The sequence below is a fragment of the Colobus angolensis genome, unplaced genomic scaffold, assembly GCF_000951035.1.
Source record: "Colobus angolensis palliatus isolate OR3802 unplaced genomic scaffold, Cang.pa_1.0 Scaffold138, whole genome shotgun sequence".
In the NCBI taxonomy this organism is placed as follows: Eukaryota; Metazoa; Chordata; class Mammalia; order Primates; family Cercopithecidae; genus Colobus; species Colobus angolensis.
In genome coordinates, this window is record NW_012114466.1 from 2953650 (window position 1) to 2971003 (window position 17354).

The following is a 17354-nucleotide window of genomic DNA, read 5'->3' on the forward strand; positions in this document are numbered from 1 at the left end:
GGAAGAGAGGCTGCCCCAGACAGACACCCTGGCTGTATTCTGCAGGGACAACATAGGCAGCACATAGCAGCCCAGGCCACTAAGCACAGGGGAAATGGACTTCATGGCTGAGCACAACGAGGGCGCCCGGGGCCTCAGACTCTGTCTAAGAGGGCGGGTCACATAATAATGACACGTCAGGGATAATGTCATGCAAAGCCATCAAGATAAAAAGAGGTTTGGGTCCTTAAATCCACAGTCCTCTGGATGGAGAGTGACTTATTCGTTAAGATTTTTTTCTTGTTTTCTCAGCCAGGTGCAGTGGCTCCCGCCTATAATCCCAACACTAAGGCAGGAGGATCACTTGAGCCCAGGAGTTTGAGACCAGCTTGGGCAACAGAGCAAGACCTCATCTCTAGAAAAAAATAAAAAAAAATTAGCTGGGCTTGGTGCTGGATGCCTTTAGTCCCAGCTACTCAGGAGGAGGAGGTGGTAGGATCACTTGAGCCCATGAGTTGCAGGTGGCAGTGAGCTATGGAGATATGTTCACGCCACTGCTCTTCAGCCTGGGTGACAGGTCGAGACCTAGTCTCTTAAAAAAAAAGAAAAAGATTTTTCTCTACCTGTAAAAATGATGACACAAAGTGTGTCTGTTTCCGTACCTTTGGAGGAGGAAAGGTGATCAAAGGAAGGGATGAAGAAAATAGCTAGACAACTGGACATTATACAAATTAAAACTTTTTGCGTTTCAAAGGACACAGAAAGTGAAATGACAGCTCACAGAATGGGAGGAAAGATGTGCAAACCAGTATCTAACAGAGTCTAGATCCACAATATATAAAGAACTCCCATAGCTCAATAATACAAGGACTAATAACCCAACTGAAAAATGGGCAAGTGATGGGAACAGACAGTTCTCCAAAGAAGAAACCTAAATGGCCAATAAACACCTGAAAAGGTGCTCAACATCATCAGTCATCAGGGAAATGCAAATCAAAACCACAAACAGACGCTTCTCGGAATGAAAGCCCTGGAAATTAATAAGCGTTGGTGAGGATGTGGACAAACCGAACTCTCCTGCCCTGCTTATACGCTGCTAAGTGGGACAGTGGAATGGTACAGCCACTGTGGGAAAGGCGAGAGTACCTCAAAAAGATAACCACAGAGTTATCATGGGACCCAGAAATTCCACTGCTAGGTATACGAACCTAAGAGACATGAGGCCAGGTGCGGCGGCTCAGGCCTGTAACCCCAGCACTTTGGGAGGCTGAGGCGGGCAGATCACTTCAGATCAGGAGTTCAAGGCCAGCCTGGCCAACTCGGTGAAACCCCATCTCTACTAAAAATATAAAAATTAGCCAGGCATGGCTGTGCACCCCTGTAATCCCAGCTACTCAGGAGGCTGAGGCACGAGAATCGCTTGAACCCGGGAGGCAGAGGTTGCAGTGAGCCAAGATCGCACCACTGCACTCCAGTCTGGGTGACCGATGAAGACTCACTCTCAAAAAAAAAAAAAAAGAGACGAAAACACGCATCCACACAAATTCTTGCGCACAGATGTTCACAGCAGCGTTATTCATCACAGCCAAAAGGTAGAAAAAAAAAAAAAAAAAAAGAGACGAAAACACGCATCCACACAAATTCTTGCGCACAGATGTTCACAGCAGCGTTATTCATCACAGCCAAAAGGTAGAAAGAACCACGTCCATCAGCCGAGGAGTGGGTGCGCATATGGCGTGCTTTCCGTACACACAATAGAATATGACATGGCATGAAAAGAAGCAAAGCAGGCAGGCCGGATGCAATGGCTCACACCTGTAATCCCAGCACTTTGGGAGGCTGAGGCGAATGGATCACCCGAGGTCGGGAGTTCAAGATCAGCCTGACCAACATGAAGAAACCCTGTCTCTGTCTCTACTAAAAATACAAAATTAGCCGGGCGTCATGGTACATGCCTGTAATCCCAGCTACTCGGGAAGCCGAGGCAGGAGAATCCCTTGAACACGGGAGGCGGAGGTTGTGGTGAGCCGAGATCGCGCTATTGCACTCTAGCCTGGGCGACAAGAGTGAAACTCCGTCTCAAAAAATAAATAAATAAATATAATAAAATCGCGAAGCAGTGGTAAAAGCGAAGCAGGGGTACGTGCTCCTCCCTGAGTGGACCTCAAGAGCACTGCACTGAGTGAAAGAAGCCAGGCATGAAGGGCCACCCGCTGTACTTCCATTGATAACGGAACGTCCAGAATAGGCACATCCACAGACAGAAAGCTGTCTGTGGTCACTGCCAGGGTTGGGGAAAGGGTATGAGGAGGGGCTGCTAAAGCTTTCTTGCTGGGATAATGAAAATCTCCTGGACACCAGGCGCGGTGGCTCATGCCTGGAATCCCAGCACTTTGGGAGGCCGAGGTGGGTGGACCACCTGAGGTCAGGAGTTCGAGACCAGCCTGGCCAACACGGTGAAACCCCATCTCTACTAAAAATACAAAGATTAGACAGGCGTGGTGATGTGAGCCTGTAATCCCAGCTACTTGGAGGCTGAGGCAGGAGAATCACTTGAACCTGGGAGGTGGAGGTTGCAGTCAGATGAGGTCACACCACTGCACTCCAGCCTGGGCAACAAGAGTGAAACTACGTCTTGAAAAAAAAAAAAAAAAAATCAAGGGGGACCATTTGGATGCTGGTGAAATCAATGTCTCTAGTAACAGAGATCTCATGGGATCAAAGCTAGTGACCAATTATGGATTTAATGTATCATTAAAGTCATTTTTTTTTTTTGAGACGGGATCTTACTCTGTTACCCAGGCTGAAATGCAGTGGCATAGTCTTGGCTCACTGCAACCTCCGCCTCCGGGCTCACACGATTCTCATGCCTCAACCTCCAAGTAGCTGGTACTACAGGCACCCGCCACCACGCCCAGGTGATTTTTTGTATTTTTGGTAGAGACAGGGTTTCACCATGTTGCCCAGGTTGGTCTTGAACTCCTGAACACAAGCAATCCCCCTGCCTCGGCCTCCCAAAGTGCTGGGATTACAGGGTGAGCCACTGTGCCCAGGCTAGTGTCATTGACTTTAATGTGGCCACGCCGTCCAGAAGGGCTGGGGTAGGGCAGGGGGCTGAACAACCCAGCGGCCCTGAAGGCAGGGGCTTGAGCTCCTGCTCTATTCATTATTAGCCCTGTGACCTCAGCAACCCACGTCAACCGCTGCGCCTCAGTCTCCTCGCCGGTAAAATGGAGATAACAAGGTGTCCACTCCTCGGTGCTGCAGTGAAGAGTGGATGAGTGTTTTTTAAATTTACTTTTAAAAAACGTTAGCACATATTAATAGAGAAGGGGTCTTGTCATGTTGGTCTCAAACTCCTGGCCTCTGGCGATCCCGCAACCTTGGCTTCTCAACATGCCGAGATTACAGGCATGAGCCAGTGCCCCAGGCCATGGATGGGTTTGGCGTGGAAAACTCCTGGTCTAAGGCTGGCACAGAGCAAGGCTTCAGTAAAAAGACCCTGCTCTTATTTCTTAAACCTTCCAGTACTTAATTCTCAACTGGCTAAAAAGAAGTTGCTCCAAATAACCTAACTGCCCAGGGGCTCAAAGTCTAACACAGCCCCTGATTTTTACCCATTTGTTGGGTAGAATCCTGGGGCTGGCGAGGGGAGCCTGGGGCCCAGGGCAGCTTCTCTGTGCACGCACCCCCAGCACACACTCCTGGGGAGGCCGTCTGCTCTGCATCAGCCCTGTGGAGAGGCGGCAGCAAGAATAGCCAATTACCAATGCTGTTCATGCCAAGGACGGGCAGGGGAGAAGGGTGTCCAAAGCCGGGGATTGTGCCTGCCGCTGGATTCGTGAATTTAAAAGTAACTCCTTTTGTTGTTGTTTAAATACCCAGCTGGTCGGGCATGGTGGCTCACATCTGTAATTCTAACCCTTTGAGAGGCCAGAGGTGAGAGGATGGCTTGAGCCCAGGAGTTCGAGACCAGCCTGGGTAGTAAGACGCCCATCTCTGCAAAAAATAAAAAATCAGCCGGGCGTAGTGGTACACACCTGTGGTCCCAGCCACTCAGGACGCTGAGGTGTGAGGGCTGCTTCTGCTCAGAAGGCAGAGGTTGCAGTGAGCTGAGATTGTACCACCACACTCCAGCCTGGGCAAGAGCAGGACCCTGTCTCAAGAACCAAACCAAACCCCCTGGCAGATCCTTTAGATTCCTGTTTCCTGAAGCAGAGGCTCATCAGGAAAATGGGCTCCCAGAGCCCCACCCAGGGGTGGGTCAGATAAGCCAGAGAAAAGCAGGACACCCTGAACAAGTGGCATGTATTGGGCCTCAGTTTACACACATGTAAGGGCCCCTTCAGCGTTGCCACACAGGGTGGAGGGGGGCGCCTGCGTATGAAAGTCTGGCCGGTCCACTGACTCGTCTCCTGAATAACAAGGGGAAGGATAACTGCCTATTTTGCCAGTATTCTTTTGACACAGCAACAAGGTAACAGGGTCAGGGCCAAAGGAAACAGCACAGAGCTGGGAACCGCCTCCTTGGAGCAGCTGTGTGATCCGGGGCGAGTCTCTTGACCTCTCTGAGCTTTGGCCTCCTCCACTACAAACGGCAACCCTGGACTCCCTTGAAGCTCCTGCCACCTGGCTCGGGGCAGCAGCTCGGTGACTGTGCGTCCAGCCTGAGGCTTCGCAATCCTCATTTCCCGGCTATTCACAGGAAACGAGGGGCGTTTGGCAGGGCTGGAATTGCTTTTCCGGGAATGACACTCCCATCATTAGGCAGGTGGGTCCTTCCTCTTCAACAGAATCAATATCCTTCGTGATGCTCAGCACCAGTGGGGGCTGTCGGCGTCATCTCCAGCAGCTGTCCAAGTCCCACCCCGCTTCCCCTTGAAGACCCTTCTCTGGGTGGGTGGGGGCGCAGGGCTACCAGGCCTGAAGTGGTTTGTGGAGGTCCTGGCCCTGTGGCCACTGCTAACTTGGACCTCGCTCTCCTGTTGACAGATGGCCTCCGGGGGAGGAAGCCCAGGCATGGCTGATGGGTCAGGGGCCTGGCTGGGGCCTCCGACTCTGGGCTTAGCCCTCCCTGCCACTCAAGGTGGGACAGACACTCACCGGACACCCTCGTTGAGGCTGAAGAGCTCCTGGTCGGGCAGCCCCTTGCGCTGGAAGACGGCAATCACCCCGTTGTGGATGCTGTGGGCAGAGGGAAGAGAACACTGCGGTCCCAAGGTCTGAGCGCCCCCTGGTTGCCCATCAGGCCCCCTTCCTCTTTCCCTCTCTCTTAGAAGGGCAGGATCGCCGTCCCTGCAGGACCCTGCTCATATCCACTTCAACTCCGAGGCCCTGCACCCCCGGTCCGGCCCTGCTGGAGCCCAGCCTGTATCACCAGGTGCCCTCTGGTCACCGCCCCAGGACCTTGCTCCCATGTCCTCTGCACACTATGTGGCCAAACCTCAGCCAGCTCTGCTTCCTTTCTGGGTTCTTAACCCCACCCTGCCCAGGCCGGAAACCAGGAAACCCCTGTGCCTCTCCCACCCCCAAAAACATCCAAGTCCTGTGGACTGTTGTCCCTTCTCTACCTCCACGGCCACCCCGCGTTCAGGAGCATCACTGCGTCCCTAGCCAGCTGCGGGGCTCCCGACCCCCTCATGCTTCCTGCTCCTGTTTGTAAAACTCTCTAAGGTTGCCGGGCACGGTGGCTCACGCCTGTAATCCCAGCACTTTGGGAGGCCGAGGCGGTGGATCACAAGGTCAGGAGATCGAGACCGTCGTGGCTGACATGGAGAAACCCCGTCTCTACTAAAAATACAAAAAATCAGCAGGGTGCGATGGCCGGTGCCTGTAGTCCCAGCTACTCGGGAGCTGAGGCAGAAGAATGGCGTGAACCCAGGAGGCAGAGCTTGCAGTGAGCCGAGATCGCGCCACTGCACTCCAGCCTGGGCGACAGAGCGAGACTCCGTCTCAAACCAAACCAAACCAAACCAAACTCTCTAAGGCAGGAGCTGGCAAACATGTTCTGTGAAGGGACAGAAAGCAAATCTTGTAGGCTTCATGGGTCACCAGTCTCTGTTACAACTGCTCAGCGTGACTGTTGTGATGTGAAGGTAGCTGTGGCAGCAGGGTGCAGTGGTTCTGAACGCCTGTAATCCTAACACTCTGGGAGGCCAAGGCAGGAGGATTGCTTGAGGCTGGGAGGTTGAGACCAGCTTGGGCAACACAGTGAGATCCTGCCTCTACACAAACCAACAACAGGCCAGGCGTGGTGGCTCACTCCTGTGATCCCAGCACTCTGGGAGGCCAAGATCGGCGGATCACCTGAGGTCAGGAGTTTGAGACCAGCCTGACCAACTTGGCGAAACCTTGTCTCTACTAAAAATACAAAAATTAGGCCGGGCAGGGTGGCTCATGCCTGTAACCCCAGCACTTTGGGAGGCTGAGGAGGTCGAATCACCTGAGGTCGGGAAGTCCGGCCCATTTCTACCTTCTAGAGCTCTCCCCGCGCCCCTTCCTGGCTTGCCTGGACCTCGGATGACACGAGCCGGCCTCCCACCTCTCCACCACATCCACCCTCTGCGGAGGCCGCAGTTCCTTCCCTGCCCAGGGCTTTGTGAGGCAGCCACTGCCCGGCAGGCACAGCCTGAGGTCCTGCAGGCAGCATCCAGGGTCCCCCCGACATGGCCCCTCCCCACACTCCCAGGCATCCTGAGCTCTGACCCCAGACAGTGTAGGACCCTCCGGGCAGCGCCACATCTCTGGGTCTTAGTACCCACTGCCCCTCCTGGCTGGAAGGCCCTTCTCATCCCTATCCATGAGGCAAGCAGCTATTCATCTTGATTCCGAGGCTACCACCTTCAAGAAGCCCTCTGACCCCTGACCCTTTCCTTCCCAGTGCTGACTCTCCACCAGCACTTTGCCGGTTCACTTTCCTGGTCATAAGTGCCCGCTGCTGGCCACGAGGTCCTCAGGGTGAGAACCAGGTCTGGGTACAACAGCCACCTCCCACCCAGGACCCGGCTGCAGCCCTAAGGCTCCTACGGCAGACCAGCACCACACTTCTCACCTTGGAGGGGACAGCTGTCCACAGGATGCTGCCCACACCACAAAGCAGGCAGCCGCCACCACGCTCCTAACGTCCTCCCCTGCTTTAACTCTACCCTTGCCTGTGACCAGGCCACCCATTTTGCAGATGAGAAAACCAAGGCCCAAGTGGCTAAGTCCTCTGCTGGAAGTCACAGAGCAGCCGGTATCTTGGACCCCTGTGCACCCGAACTCCCCTGTGCTCCTTCCCCCAGGCAGCGTCCCCACACGGAGCCGGGGCTGGGCAGTGCTTCCTGTCTCCCTGTCCTCTCGGGCGCAGGGCAGTCACAGGCCTCATATTCCACATGCTTCGAGGAGGCTCTGAGCAGCATGGGGGCTGTGCCAGGTTCCACAGCTGGTGCTTGGCCTTGCCCGGCTGCAGGCTGAGACCCAGCTCTGCTCAGGGCTTCATCAGCTTCTCAGCGGGCACCGGCCGAGATCACGCCAGATACGCATCCCTGGCCTGGGGTGCCCGACTGCACCGGAATGCTCCTTAGTCCCCTGTCTGGCGACACGGGCTCTCTACCTTTGTTTACTGCCTGTAAGTCGGCAATCGTAAGAGCGCCACCCCCAGTGAGTTTGAAGGAGCCGGCCCAGCGGAGAGGCTGGTGGCTGGTCATCCCCTCATGGCTGGGATGATGCTCCCCTGTGAGAAGCACTGGGGAGACCCCAGCCCTACAACGATGTCACAGTAGAGCTGCCCCCGCCCCTATTTTCAGACTAAAAAACATCGAAAACCCCGAGGGAAGTCGCTAGGAAACCAGCTGTCCCCCAACAGCAGCCACCCTGCAATCCTGGCAGCTGCAGACGCCCTCCCAGCCCTGTGGCAGCTGCTGGGGTGGGTTGGAGGCAGTGGAGCCCTGCATTGCCTGGGAGAGCCTCTGGGATATGGCGGCCGGAGGTAATCCTAGCTACTGTCTCCAGACCCTGGATGGAGGTTCAGGGGCGCCTTCCCAAGTTCCCTCCTGGAGCCCAGGCCTCCCTTACAGTGCAAGCTGGAGCCACTGCTGGACCCAATTCAGGCAGAGGAGACAGTGCAGCGGTGTCGCCAGGGCCGCCAAGGCTCGCAGCGGGTCCCAGGCTTCAGCCTTGCTGTCCTCAGTGACCTGCCCTGAGCAGCCTGTCCTTCCTTTCTGTTCATTAAACCTCCTGGGGACCTCCAGCCCACTCTGGTCACCCTGCCAGAGGTTACCCTACACCATGAGGCCTCTGGAAGAAGTTCTCGCTCCGACCTGCGGCCCTCTTGGGGTCTGGTGTCACTCACACAGCCCTCCTCACTATTCCCTTGAGGCCCCAGGCTGGTGCTGCCCTGGCTTCTTCCTGCGCCGGGCCTCCGTCCCGCTGTTCCCTCTGCCTGGGGCTCGCCCTCCACCTGCCCTCCCTTGCAGCTGTGTGGGAGAGCTAGCTACTCTGACCATGGTCTTCTTTTTAGGGGAGGAAGGGTCTCTGGCTTACGGTTAGACCTCCCGACGCCCCACCCAGCCTCACACTCTGGCTGCACAGAGCAAAGCCCAGCAAGCACCTGCCCGAAAATGCTGTGGTGTGCCCTTCCCCACCCAGAGGCCTCAGCCTCTCCTGGGCTCCTTGCCCTGGATGTTCTCCCATCCACACTCCCCACCCCTGCCTCCTCTCTCCGTGGACCCTGAACTTCCTCCCATCCCCAGGTTGGTCCAAGGTGCAGGCCTGCGTTTGAATCCCAGCACTACACTTCCGGGCTGGGTAACTCGGCCAAGTTACCACCTAACCACTCAGTGGTTCAGTGTCCCCAGCAGGAAAATGGACTTCTCAGTACAGTGCCACCACCCCGGTTGCTGTAAGGTCAGCATGCCATGCCCTGCCCTGCCCTGCAGTCTTTTCCGTGAAGCTATAGGGTGGGGCTTGCAGCTACCACTCCTTGGCCACACCTGGCCTGGGCCCACCTACTCTGTGGCTTCTCAGTCGTCTAACCACCAGGCCCCAGGTTACAGGAGAAGACAGAGTCACACAGCCTGGCACCTGCAGAGGCTCCTCCCCCACCCCCAGGCCGCTCAGGACCTCTGCTCCTCTCCACCCCCACCCAAACCCTTGGAGACATAGGGTAAGGGTGTATGGTAAACAAAAAAGCCTCTGCTTCGGGCCACTCAGGGATAAAGGAAGGGCGGGGAGGGTGGGAGGGTCTCATGTGACCTGTCATCTCCCAGAACAGAAACAAAACCCCAGCTGCCCCTCCGGGCCCAACAGACAGGCCCAGTTGGTGCACGTGTCAATGTCCCTGGAAACCACAGGGGACACTGCCGTGGCTTCTGGGTGAGGGCTCAAGTGCAAACGGCCCATGACATCCCTTGTCCAGATGTGGACCGCCTCCTCTAGGAAGCCCCCCAGCCCCAGCAGGCAGTGCCCTCCCAGGGCAGGGCCTCACATCCCAGGAGGGTAAGTCCTCCCGAGGCCAAGTCCCAGCAGGAGGTGCTGGGCGGCTGCAGGTGAGGGAGAGAAGGGCAGGACCCTTAGGGAGGCTCCATGGTGCCCGGCAGTGCTAAGATCTGCTGCCTCTGGGGCTTGGGCTGAAGAAGGGCTGAGGCCCTGGGGCTAATGTGAGGGCACTTGCCTGTGGCCACCCTGGCCGGGGCTACCCTAGGGCTGTATGGGGGCACCTAGGCCCACTCAGCAAAGCTGGGCTCCGCCCCGTCTGTCCAGAACAGGCCGTGGAGGGGGACGGGGCTGTGCCCGTGGCCTCCCCTTGGCTGCCTGCCCATCCTCAGGCCCCTCTGCCTCACATCCCACTTCCACCGTCCACCTCCCCAGCACGAGGCAGGGTGGGGAGGGGTGCGGGTAGGGGGTCGGAGTGGCGTACCACCTCGCACGCGAGGGAAGAAGAGTCGCTCAGTGTGTGGGTTTCCACGGCTGCTGTAACAAATCACCCCTAACTTGGTGGCTGAAAACAACTCAAATTTGTTCCTTTATGGTTCTGAGGTCGGAAGTTCTTTTTTTCTGTTTTTTTTGAGATGGAATCTTGTTCTGTCGCCCAGGCTGGAGTGCAGCGGTGCAATCAGTACAATCTTAGCTCACTGCAACCTCTGCCTCTCAGGCTCAAGCGATTCTCCTGCCTCAAACTCCAGAGGACCTGGGATTATAGGTGTGCACCACCACACCCGGCTAATTTTTGTATTTTGAGTAGAGATGGGGTTCCACCATGTTGGCCAGGCTAATCTCGAACTCCTGACCTCAGGTGATTCGCCTGCATTTGCCTTCCAAAGTGCTGAGATTACAGGTGTGAGCCACTGCACCTGGCCTGGACGTTCTAAATCCATTTTCCTGGACTAAAATCAAGGTGTTGGTGGGGCTGTTCCTTCTGGAGGCTCGGGTTGGGGGAGAAATACCTGCCTTTTCCATCTCCCAGAGGTGCCCACATTCTTCGGCTCAGGGCCCTTTCCTCCATTTTCACAGCCAGCAGTGTGACACTTTCTAAGCTCTCTGAGTCCGTCACTGCATCCCTGTCCCTTTTACCCCCGCCTCTCCCTCACACAGACCCTTGTGATTACAAAGTCCTTTTCAACACATAAAGCCTCACAGTCACAGGTTCTGGGAACTAGGGCAAGAGATCTGCCCAGGCTGCTTCCGACGGGCAGGGAGCTTGGGACCTAGAGCAAGCAGGCAGGGGGTGGTGGGGAGCTGCAGGCAGGGGTGGTGGGGAGCCAGACACAGGCCCCCTCACTGCGTCCAGGCCCCCATCCAGGCTGGAGGCTTCAGCCAACATCCTCTGGCCTTCAGAGACCCCCATGAGCACGTGCTTCCAGTGAGACCTAGGTTGAATCCCAGCTTCCGCCCCAACTCACTGCATGAACCTGGGCAGTCCTTGTACTGTTTTTTTTTTTCTTTTTTCTTTTTTCTGAGACAGAGTCTCACTCTGTCCCCCAGGATGGAGTGCAATGGCGCAATCTTGGCTCACTACAACCTCCACCTTCCAGGTTCAAGCGACTGTCCTGCCTCAGCCTCCTGAGTAGCTGGGACTACGGGCACCCACCACCACAATGGGCTAATTTTTTTTTTATTCTTAGTAGAGACGGGGTTTCACCATGTTGGCCAGGCTGATCGTGAACTCCTGACCTCAGGTGATCCACCCGCCTCGGCCTCCCAAAGTGCTGGGATTACAAGTGTGAGCTACCTCGCTTGACCTCCCTATACCGTTCTGAGCCTCAGTTTGCTCATCTGCAAAATGGGAGTATTGAGCTCACCTTAAAGGTTGCTGTGGGGAATGAAAGGTCATCCACAGGGCCCAGTAAGGTCAGGGTGTAGGTAGTACCACTGCTGTGTAATGGGAGCACAGTGTTGCTGGGGGAGACATGGGTGCAGGGTTGGGGGAGGTGGCTGGAGTGGTCACGGCCTCAGCTGGTTCCTGTCCAGGACCAGGGAGTGCAGACAAGGTCCTATAGGGCCCTGCCCTTGTACTCCCACCCTAGCTATGGAAGCCAGCTCTTGCCATCAACACCCACCTCACCCTGGCCCCAGCCGGAACATGAACCCACATGTGTCCCTGTGTCCTGGCCCCATGTTAGACCTGGGTTCAGACCCCAGACCCTGACATTAGCAGGGGATCTTGAGTCCCTTTTCTCCTCTGGCATTGGTTTCCCTATTTGTTTTTTGTGTTGTGGTCTCACTCTGTCTCCCAGGCTGGAGTACAGTGGTGTGGTCTCGACTCACTGCAACCTCCCTCTACCGGGTTCAAGCGATTCTCCTGCCTCAGCCTCCCAAGTAGCTGGGAAGACAGGCATGAGCCACCACGTCCGGCCAGGTTTCCCCACTTGTAGGCTGAAGACAGTCACCCTAGCCTTGGAGGGGGATGTGTGCGGAGTGAGTGAGAAGTGAGTCATCACCAGCCCTGCACCAGGCTGGCATCTTGGGGCCACGCACTACTCCTGCCTGCCTGGGCCTCCACTTCAAGAGGGAGGCAGGCCTGGCTCTCTAAAGCCTCAAGCATTTGGGAGACACAGGCCTGGCAAGGAGGAAGTGTCCCATCACGGTTGAGGCCCTTTGGCCCAAACACATAGAGGGGTCTGTGTTGGGGTGGACTGCAGGGGTGGGGCTTGGGGAGCTCCTCCCACCCCCAGCTGGGGTCTCCTGCAGTGGTCTGCCCTGCTGGGGATCCTCAGACAGAGGTGAGGGCAACTGGTGGGGCACTGACTCAGAGGGCTTGGGCACCCCCACGTGCCCTCATGGTCCGGTGGGGCACTGGCTCAGAGGGCTTGGTACCCCCACGTGCCCTCATGGCCTGGCGGGGCACTGGCTCAGAGGGCTTGGTACCCCCATGTGCCCTCATGGCATTTTGGGGCCCGCTCTGGATCTAGGGCATCTTCTGAAAGTTTCTCTAGAGCCTCTGGGGCTGGGGGAGGCAGGAGGGGATGGCAAGATGTATCCCTGCCAGGAGGCAGAGGCTGGGGCCAGGCCTAGGGCACAAGCACAGAGTCCTAAGAGGGCACGCCGGCGGCTGGGGCCTAGTCAGGGGTCACTGGGCTGCCTGCCCCTGCCGGAGCCTCCAAGCAGGGCACCCTCATGCCCCGGCTCCTCAGGCTGGCGTACAGGCCCTCCCCAGGGCTACTTCAGCTCTGCCTGCAGGGCACGCGCCAGTGGTGCCGCTCCTCCTCCTCCTCCCGTCCCGCCTCCTCCTCCAGTGGCAAGATGTGAAAGCACAACTTGGCCCCACAACCCAAGAGCATGAGCTTCATGGCTGGAGGCCCTGCAGGGGCACAGGGGCCAGACCCAGGGCGGAGGGAAGTGGAGCTGCTGGGGAGCTAGCAGGGAAGAGGGACCAGGGGCCCTTGAGGGAGGGAGGGAGGGAGGAAGGAAGGAAGGGGATAAGGATGGGGGTGCCAGGGGTGTGGCACGTCAGCCTTCATGTTTTTATCTGTCACCCCACCAGCCTGGGAGAGTCTGATGGGGAGACATCTCTGCAGCCTTCGCAATGGGGAGCAGACCTATCACAGGCTAGGGGCAAAATGGGACCAATACATAAGGAGCGGGCACTCAGGCAACCACCTGTGCAGTCCTGGTTTATGGTGCCTAAGGGGGGTCCAGCCGGCAGGCCAGCCTGGCATCCACAGCTCCCTTACAAACACTTCCTGGGCCCAGTGCAGTGGCTTATGCCTACAATCCCAGCACTGTGGGAGACCGAGGCAGGTGGACTGCTTGAGCTCAGGAGTTCGAGATCAGCCTGGGCAATATGGCGAAACCCTATCTTCACCAAAAATACAAAAAAAAAAAAAAAAAAAAAAATTAGCCGGTGTGATGGCACACACCTGTAGCTACTTGGGAGGCTGAGGTGGGAGGATCGCTGGAGCCTGGGAAGTCAAGGCTGCCTGAGCCATGATTGTACCACTGTACTCCAGCCCAGGTGACAGAGCAAGACCCCCTCTCGAAAGAGAAAAACCAAACATTTCCTGCAAACCTACAGAATCAACCTCCATGGAGGAAAGAATGGAAGGCAGACCCCCAGTGAAACGCTCAGCACCCCATTGCCCCTGGTTTGCCTTCTTCCCAGCACCAAGGCCACCTGCACTTACTTGCCTCCTCGTTTATTTACCAATGCCTCCCTCTGGGAACTCTGAGCTCCAGGAGGCTGTTCTCTGCTGAATTGATATCCTGAGCAGCCCAGTGCCAGCACAGTCAATGAATGAATGAATCAATCAACGACTTGGATTCAGTTCTCATGACACAGCAAGCCTTACACTATGGAAACAGGTTCTTTGCAGCGGTATTTAATTAAGGATCTGGACATGGTCTTTAATTAAGGATGGGCCCTAAATCCAATAACTAGTGTTTTTACAAGAGAAAGGAGAGGGAACCCAGTGCGGTGGCTCACGCCTGCAATCCCAGCATTTCTGGAGGCCGAGGCAGGCAGATCACCGAGGTCAGGAGTTCGAGACCAGCCTGGCTAACAAGGTGAAACCCTGTCTCTACTAAAAATACAAAAATTAGCTGGGCGTGGTGGTGGGCACCTACAATCCCAGCTATTCGGGAGGCTAAGGCAGGAGAATCGCAGGTGGAGAATGCAATGAGCCAAGATTGCACCACTGCACTCCAGTGTGGGTGACAGAGTGAGACTCTTATCTCAAAAAACAAAAACAAAAACAAAAATTAGCTGGGCATGGTGGTGCACACCTGTAATACCAGCTACTCGGGAGGCTGAGACATGAGAATCACTCGAACCCAGGAGGCAGAGGTTGCAGTGAGCTGAGATTGTGCCACTGCACTCCAGCCTGGGCGACAGAGCAAGATTCTATCTCAAAAATAAAAGAGGCCAGGCATGGCGGTTCACACCTGTAATCCCAGCACTTTGGGAGGCTGAGGCGGGTGGATCACCTGAGGTAAGGAGTTTGAGACCAGCCTGACCAACATGGCAAAACCCCGTCTCTACTAAAAGCACAAAAAATTAGCTGGGCGTGATGGTGGGCACCTGTAATCTCAGCGACTCTGGAGGCTGAGGCAGGAGAATTGCTTGAACCCAGAAGGCAGAGGCTGCCGTGAGCTGAGACTGCACCATTGCACTCCAGCCTGGGCAATAACAGGGAAACTCCATCTCAAGAAAGAAAAAAAAGAAAAAAAAAAAAGAGAAAGAGACAAGAGAGGGAGACTTGGACATGGAAATGAAAGCCATGGGGAGGTACATATCGGAGAGATACAGCCACAAGCCAAAGAGCCACCAGAAGCTGCAAGAAGCAGGGAAGGCTCCTCCCCTAGAGCCTCTGGTGGTAGTGACACCTGGACTTCCAGCTTCTGGCTCCAGAACTGTGAGGGAACAAATTTCTGCTGTTTCAGGTCACCGAGTTTGTGATCTTTGTTACAGCAGCTCTGGGAAGCTAATACAGTCACACAGATAAAAGGGGGTGTGTACTAGACTCACAATGAGGAGTACAAGGCTTGGCAAGCCAGGCCCTGCAGAATGACACGCCTGTCCCGACCCTGCACAGACCTGTTGTCCTGGGGGGCCCTGGCAGGGAGCACTGCTAGGAGCAGGAGCAGGCAGACAGGGACCAGAAGGGGTGCCCTGCCCCCTGCGGTTTCCACTCAGGGACTTGGCTGAGGAAGGCACTTTGCCTTCTCTTGGCTCCATCTCCCACATCTGCTGGGGAGGAGAGCCGGGGCGCAGGCTCTGCTGCATCCTGCGCAGGCGATGGATGAACTGGGCAGGTCTCCTGGGTGCTCTCTCTGCCCTTTTGCATCTCTCGGTGGGGGGTGCTGGTAATACCTCCCTCACTGGGCTAGGAGAGTGGCAAAGTCAGTTAAGGGCGGTGAACGGGTCTGGCCGGGGGCGTGGCACATGAAAGGAGTGCAGGAAATGGCTGTGTCCCTGCTGCCCCGGGCGGCGGGAGCTGACGCAGGCCTAAGGGCTGGGAGCCCTGGAGCCCTGGAGCCCTGAAGGTGCTGCGGGGAGGGGCTGGCATTTCTCTGTAATCCACCAGGCTGCTGAGTGAAATCTCCGGTGGGGGGGGTGGGACTCAGGCAGCCTCTGCCTGCAAGGCCTCACTGAGCTCTGAGAAGACCCTTAAGACTCTGAGCCCACTCCAGGGTCACCCAAGGTGGGGTGATGGCAGTGTCTAAGCCCTCTGAGCCAGCAAACAGCCAGTGCCCCCACCTGTCTGGGGACCCGCAGCAGGACACCCCAACTCGGGTGGGAGGGAGCTCACCAAGTGGCTGTCAGCGGGTGCTCAGGAACTGGCTGACTCCTGTGGAGCCCTCCAAATGCCATCCCTACAGGGACACCCCGACACCCATCCCCTGCGTGAGTCTGGGCTTGAGTTGTGAGGTACAGAGGATCTACTATGTGTTAAGCACTGTGTTGAAGGCTTTATTTTGCATGTTCAAATTTCATCCCTACAACAGCCCCGTCAGGTGGGTACTGTTATGGGCCCGTTTTATGGATAAGGAAATTGAGGACCACAGAGGTTAAGTGACTTGCTCAAGACCACAGAGTAGGGAAGGGGCAGAGTTGGGATTTGAAATAAGTCTATTTAGCTCTTTCCTCTAAATCACGGCAGACAAACAAGGAGAAAGAGATGGCTTTCATCTCAATACTGGAGAAGGAGAACACTGCTCTTTTTTTTTTTTTTTTGATAGGGTCTTGCTGTGTCACCCAGCAGTGGTGGCATCATGGCTCACGGCAGCCTCGACCTCCCTGGCTTAAGTAATCTTCCCATCTTGGCCTCCCAAAGTGCTAGGATTACAGGTGTGAGCCGCCGTGCCTGGTGGAGAACACAGCTCTTAAGACACTGCGGAGTCGCTGGCTCAGTGAGATTTCCCAACAGGAGTCCTTCCTTCACTGTTCCCACACCAGCCCTCCCCACAGAGAGGAACGCGAATATCCACTGACAGGACAGGGAAACGGAGGCAGGCACTTGCCAGTCCTCTAGCAGTTTGCAACTCAGAGACAGAAGACACCACGTTTGAAGAGGATCTCGCTGGCTCACAATGCATTCAATGAACTGAAAACAACGTGTGTCCAAGTGACAGCCGGGTTCCTGGTGGCCAAGACCACAGCCGGTGGAGCATCTGGCAAGATTTCACTGCCAGGTGTGGGGGCGAGAGGGGCAGCGTCCACAACCTCCCCCGAACAGCCTGCCTCACTTTCTCCTGCCTCTCATTTTCCTAGGGAGCAGAGACGCTGGCGAGTTCCACTAAATAAATCGTTTCTTTTTCGGATCCCAGCCTTGCTCCTCCAACAAAGCTGGGCGAAGGGGCTTCCCAGGCCCCTGCTTGTCTGGGAATGACCCCTGGAGGAGGGTCCTCGAAAGAATGCCTCGCAGCTGCCGCACCCCCTGCTGACAGCTGGAGGACAGGGGGCCTCTCCAGGGAAAGCCTAAGGGACCTTAAAAAGACACACAGGAAGCCTGCGCGACCCACCCACTGAGCCCCGAGGCTCCTGTGCTCAACCGCAAAATGGGAAAAATACTTCCTGCTCCGTTAACCTCCCGGGTTGCCACAAGCACCGGAGTGGAGACGTGGAAAGACCCCGGGTGGGAGGCGGGCACGCGGGTTCCCGGCTCACCCCGCCGCCCACCCGCCCGGCGCTTCTGGGACAGCCCCGGGCGCTGGCGGGCCTCGCTCCCTTTCCTGGGTTCTGGAACCACGCTGCACTGAACTTTCCTCCAGGCCCGCACCACTCCGGCGGGGCAGGTTCTTTGCAAACTGTGAAGCGCCGCGCCGCCTTCGGCACGGTTCCTGGCTCGGGGCGGCCCCTCGCCCGCGGACGGCTCGAGGGTCCTCTTCCCCGGCTCCGGAACCTCCAGCTGGCCGGGAGGGCGCGGCCTTACCTGTTCCAGGTGGCGTTGGCGCAGGCC

The 17354-nt window shown here is 56.5% G+C and overlaps 1 protein-coding gene across 1 annotated transcript in view; it reads right to left on the reverse strand.

Annotated features, from left to right (window-relative positions):
• Positions 1-17354, reverse strand: part of PRR5 (proline rich 5 (renal)) — a 58922-nt gene that overhangs the window by 19964 nt on the left and 21604 nt on the right. Inside the window, 2 exon segments of the mRNA XM_011934800.1 lie at positions 5083-5163; positions 17328-17354. The exon segment at positions 17328-17354 is cut by the window's right edge and continues 8 nt beyond it. Coding sequence (XP_011790190.1) covers positions 5083-5163; positions 17328-17354 — 108 coding nt within the window.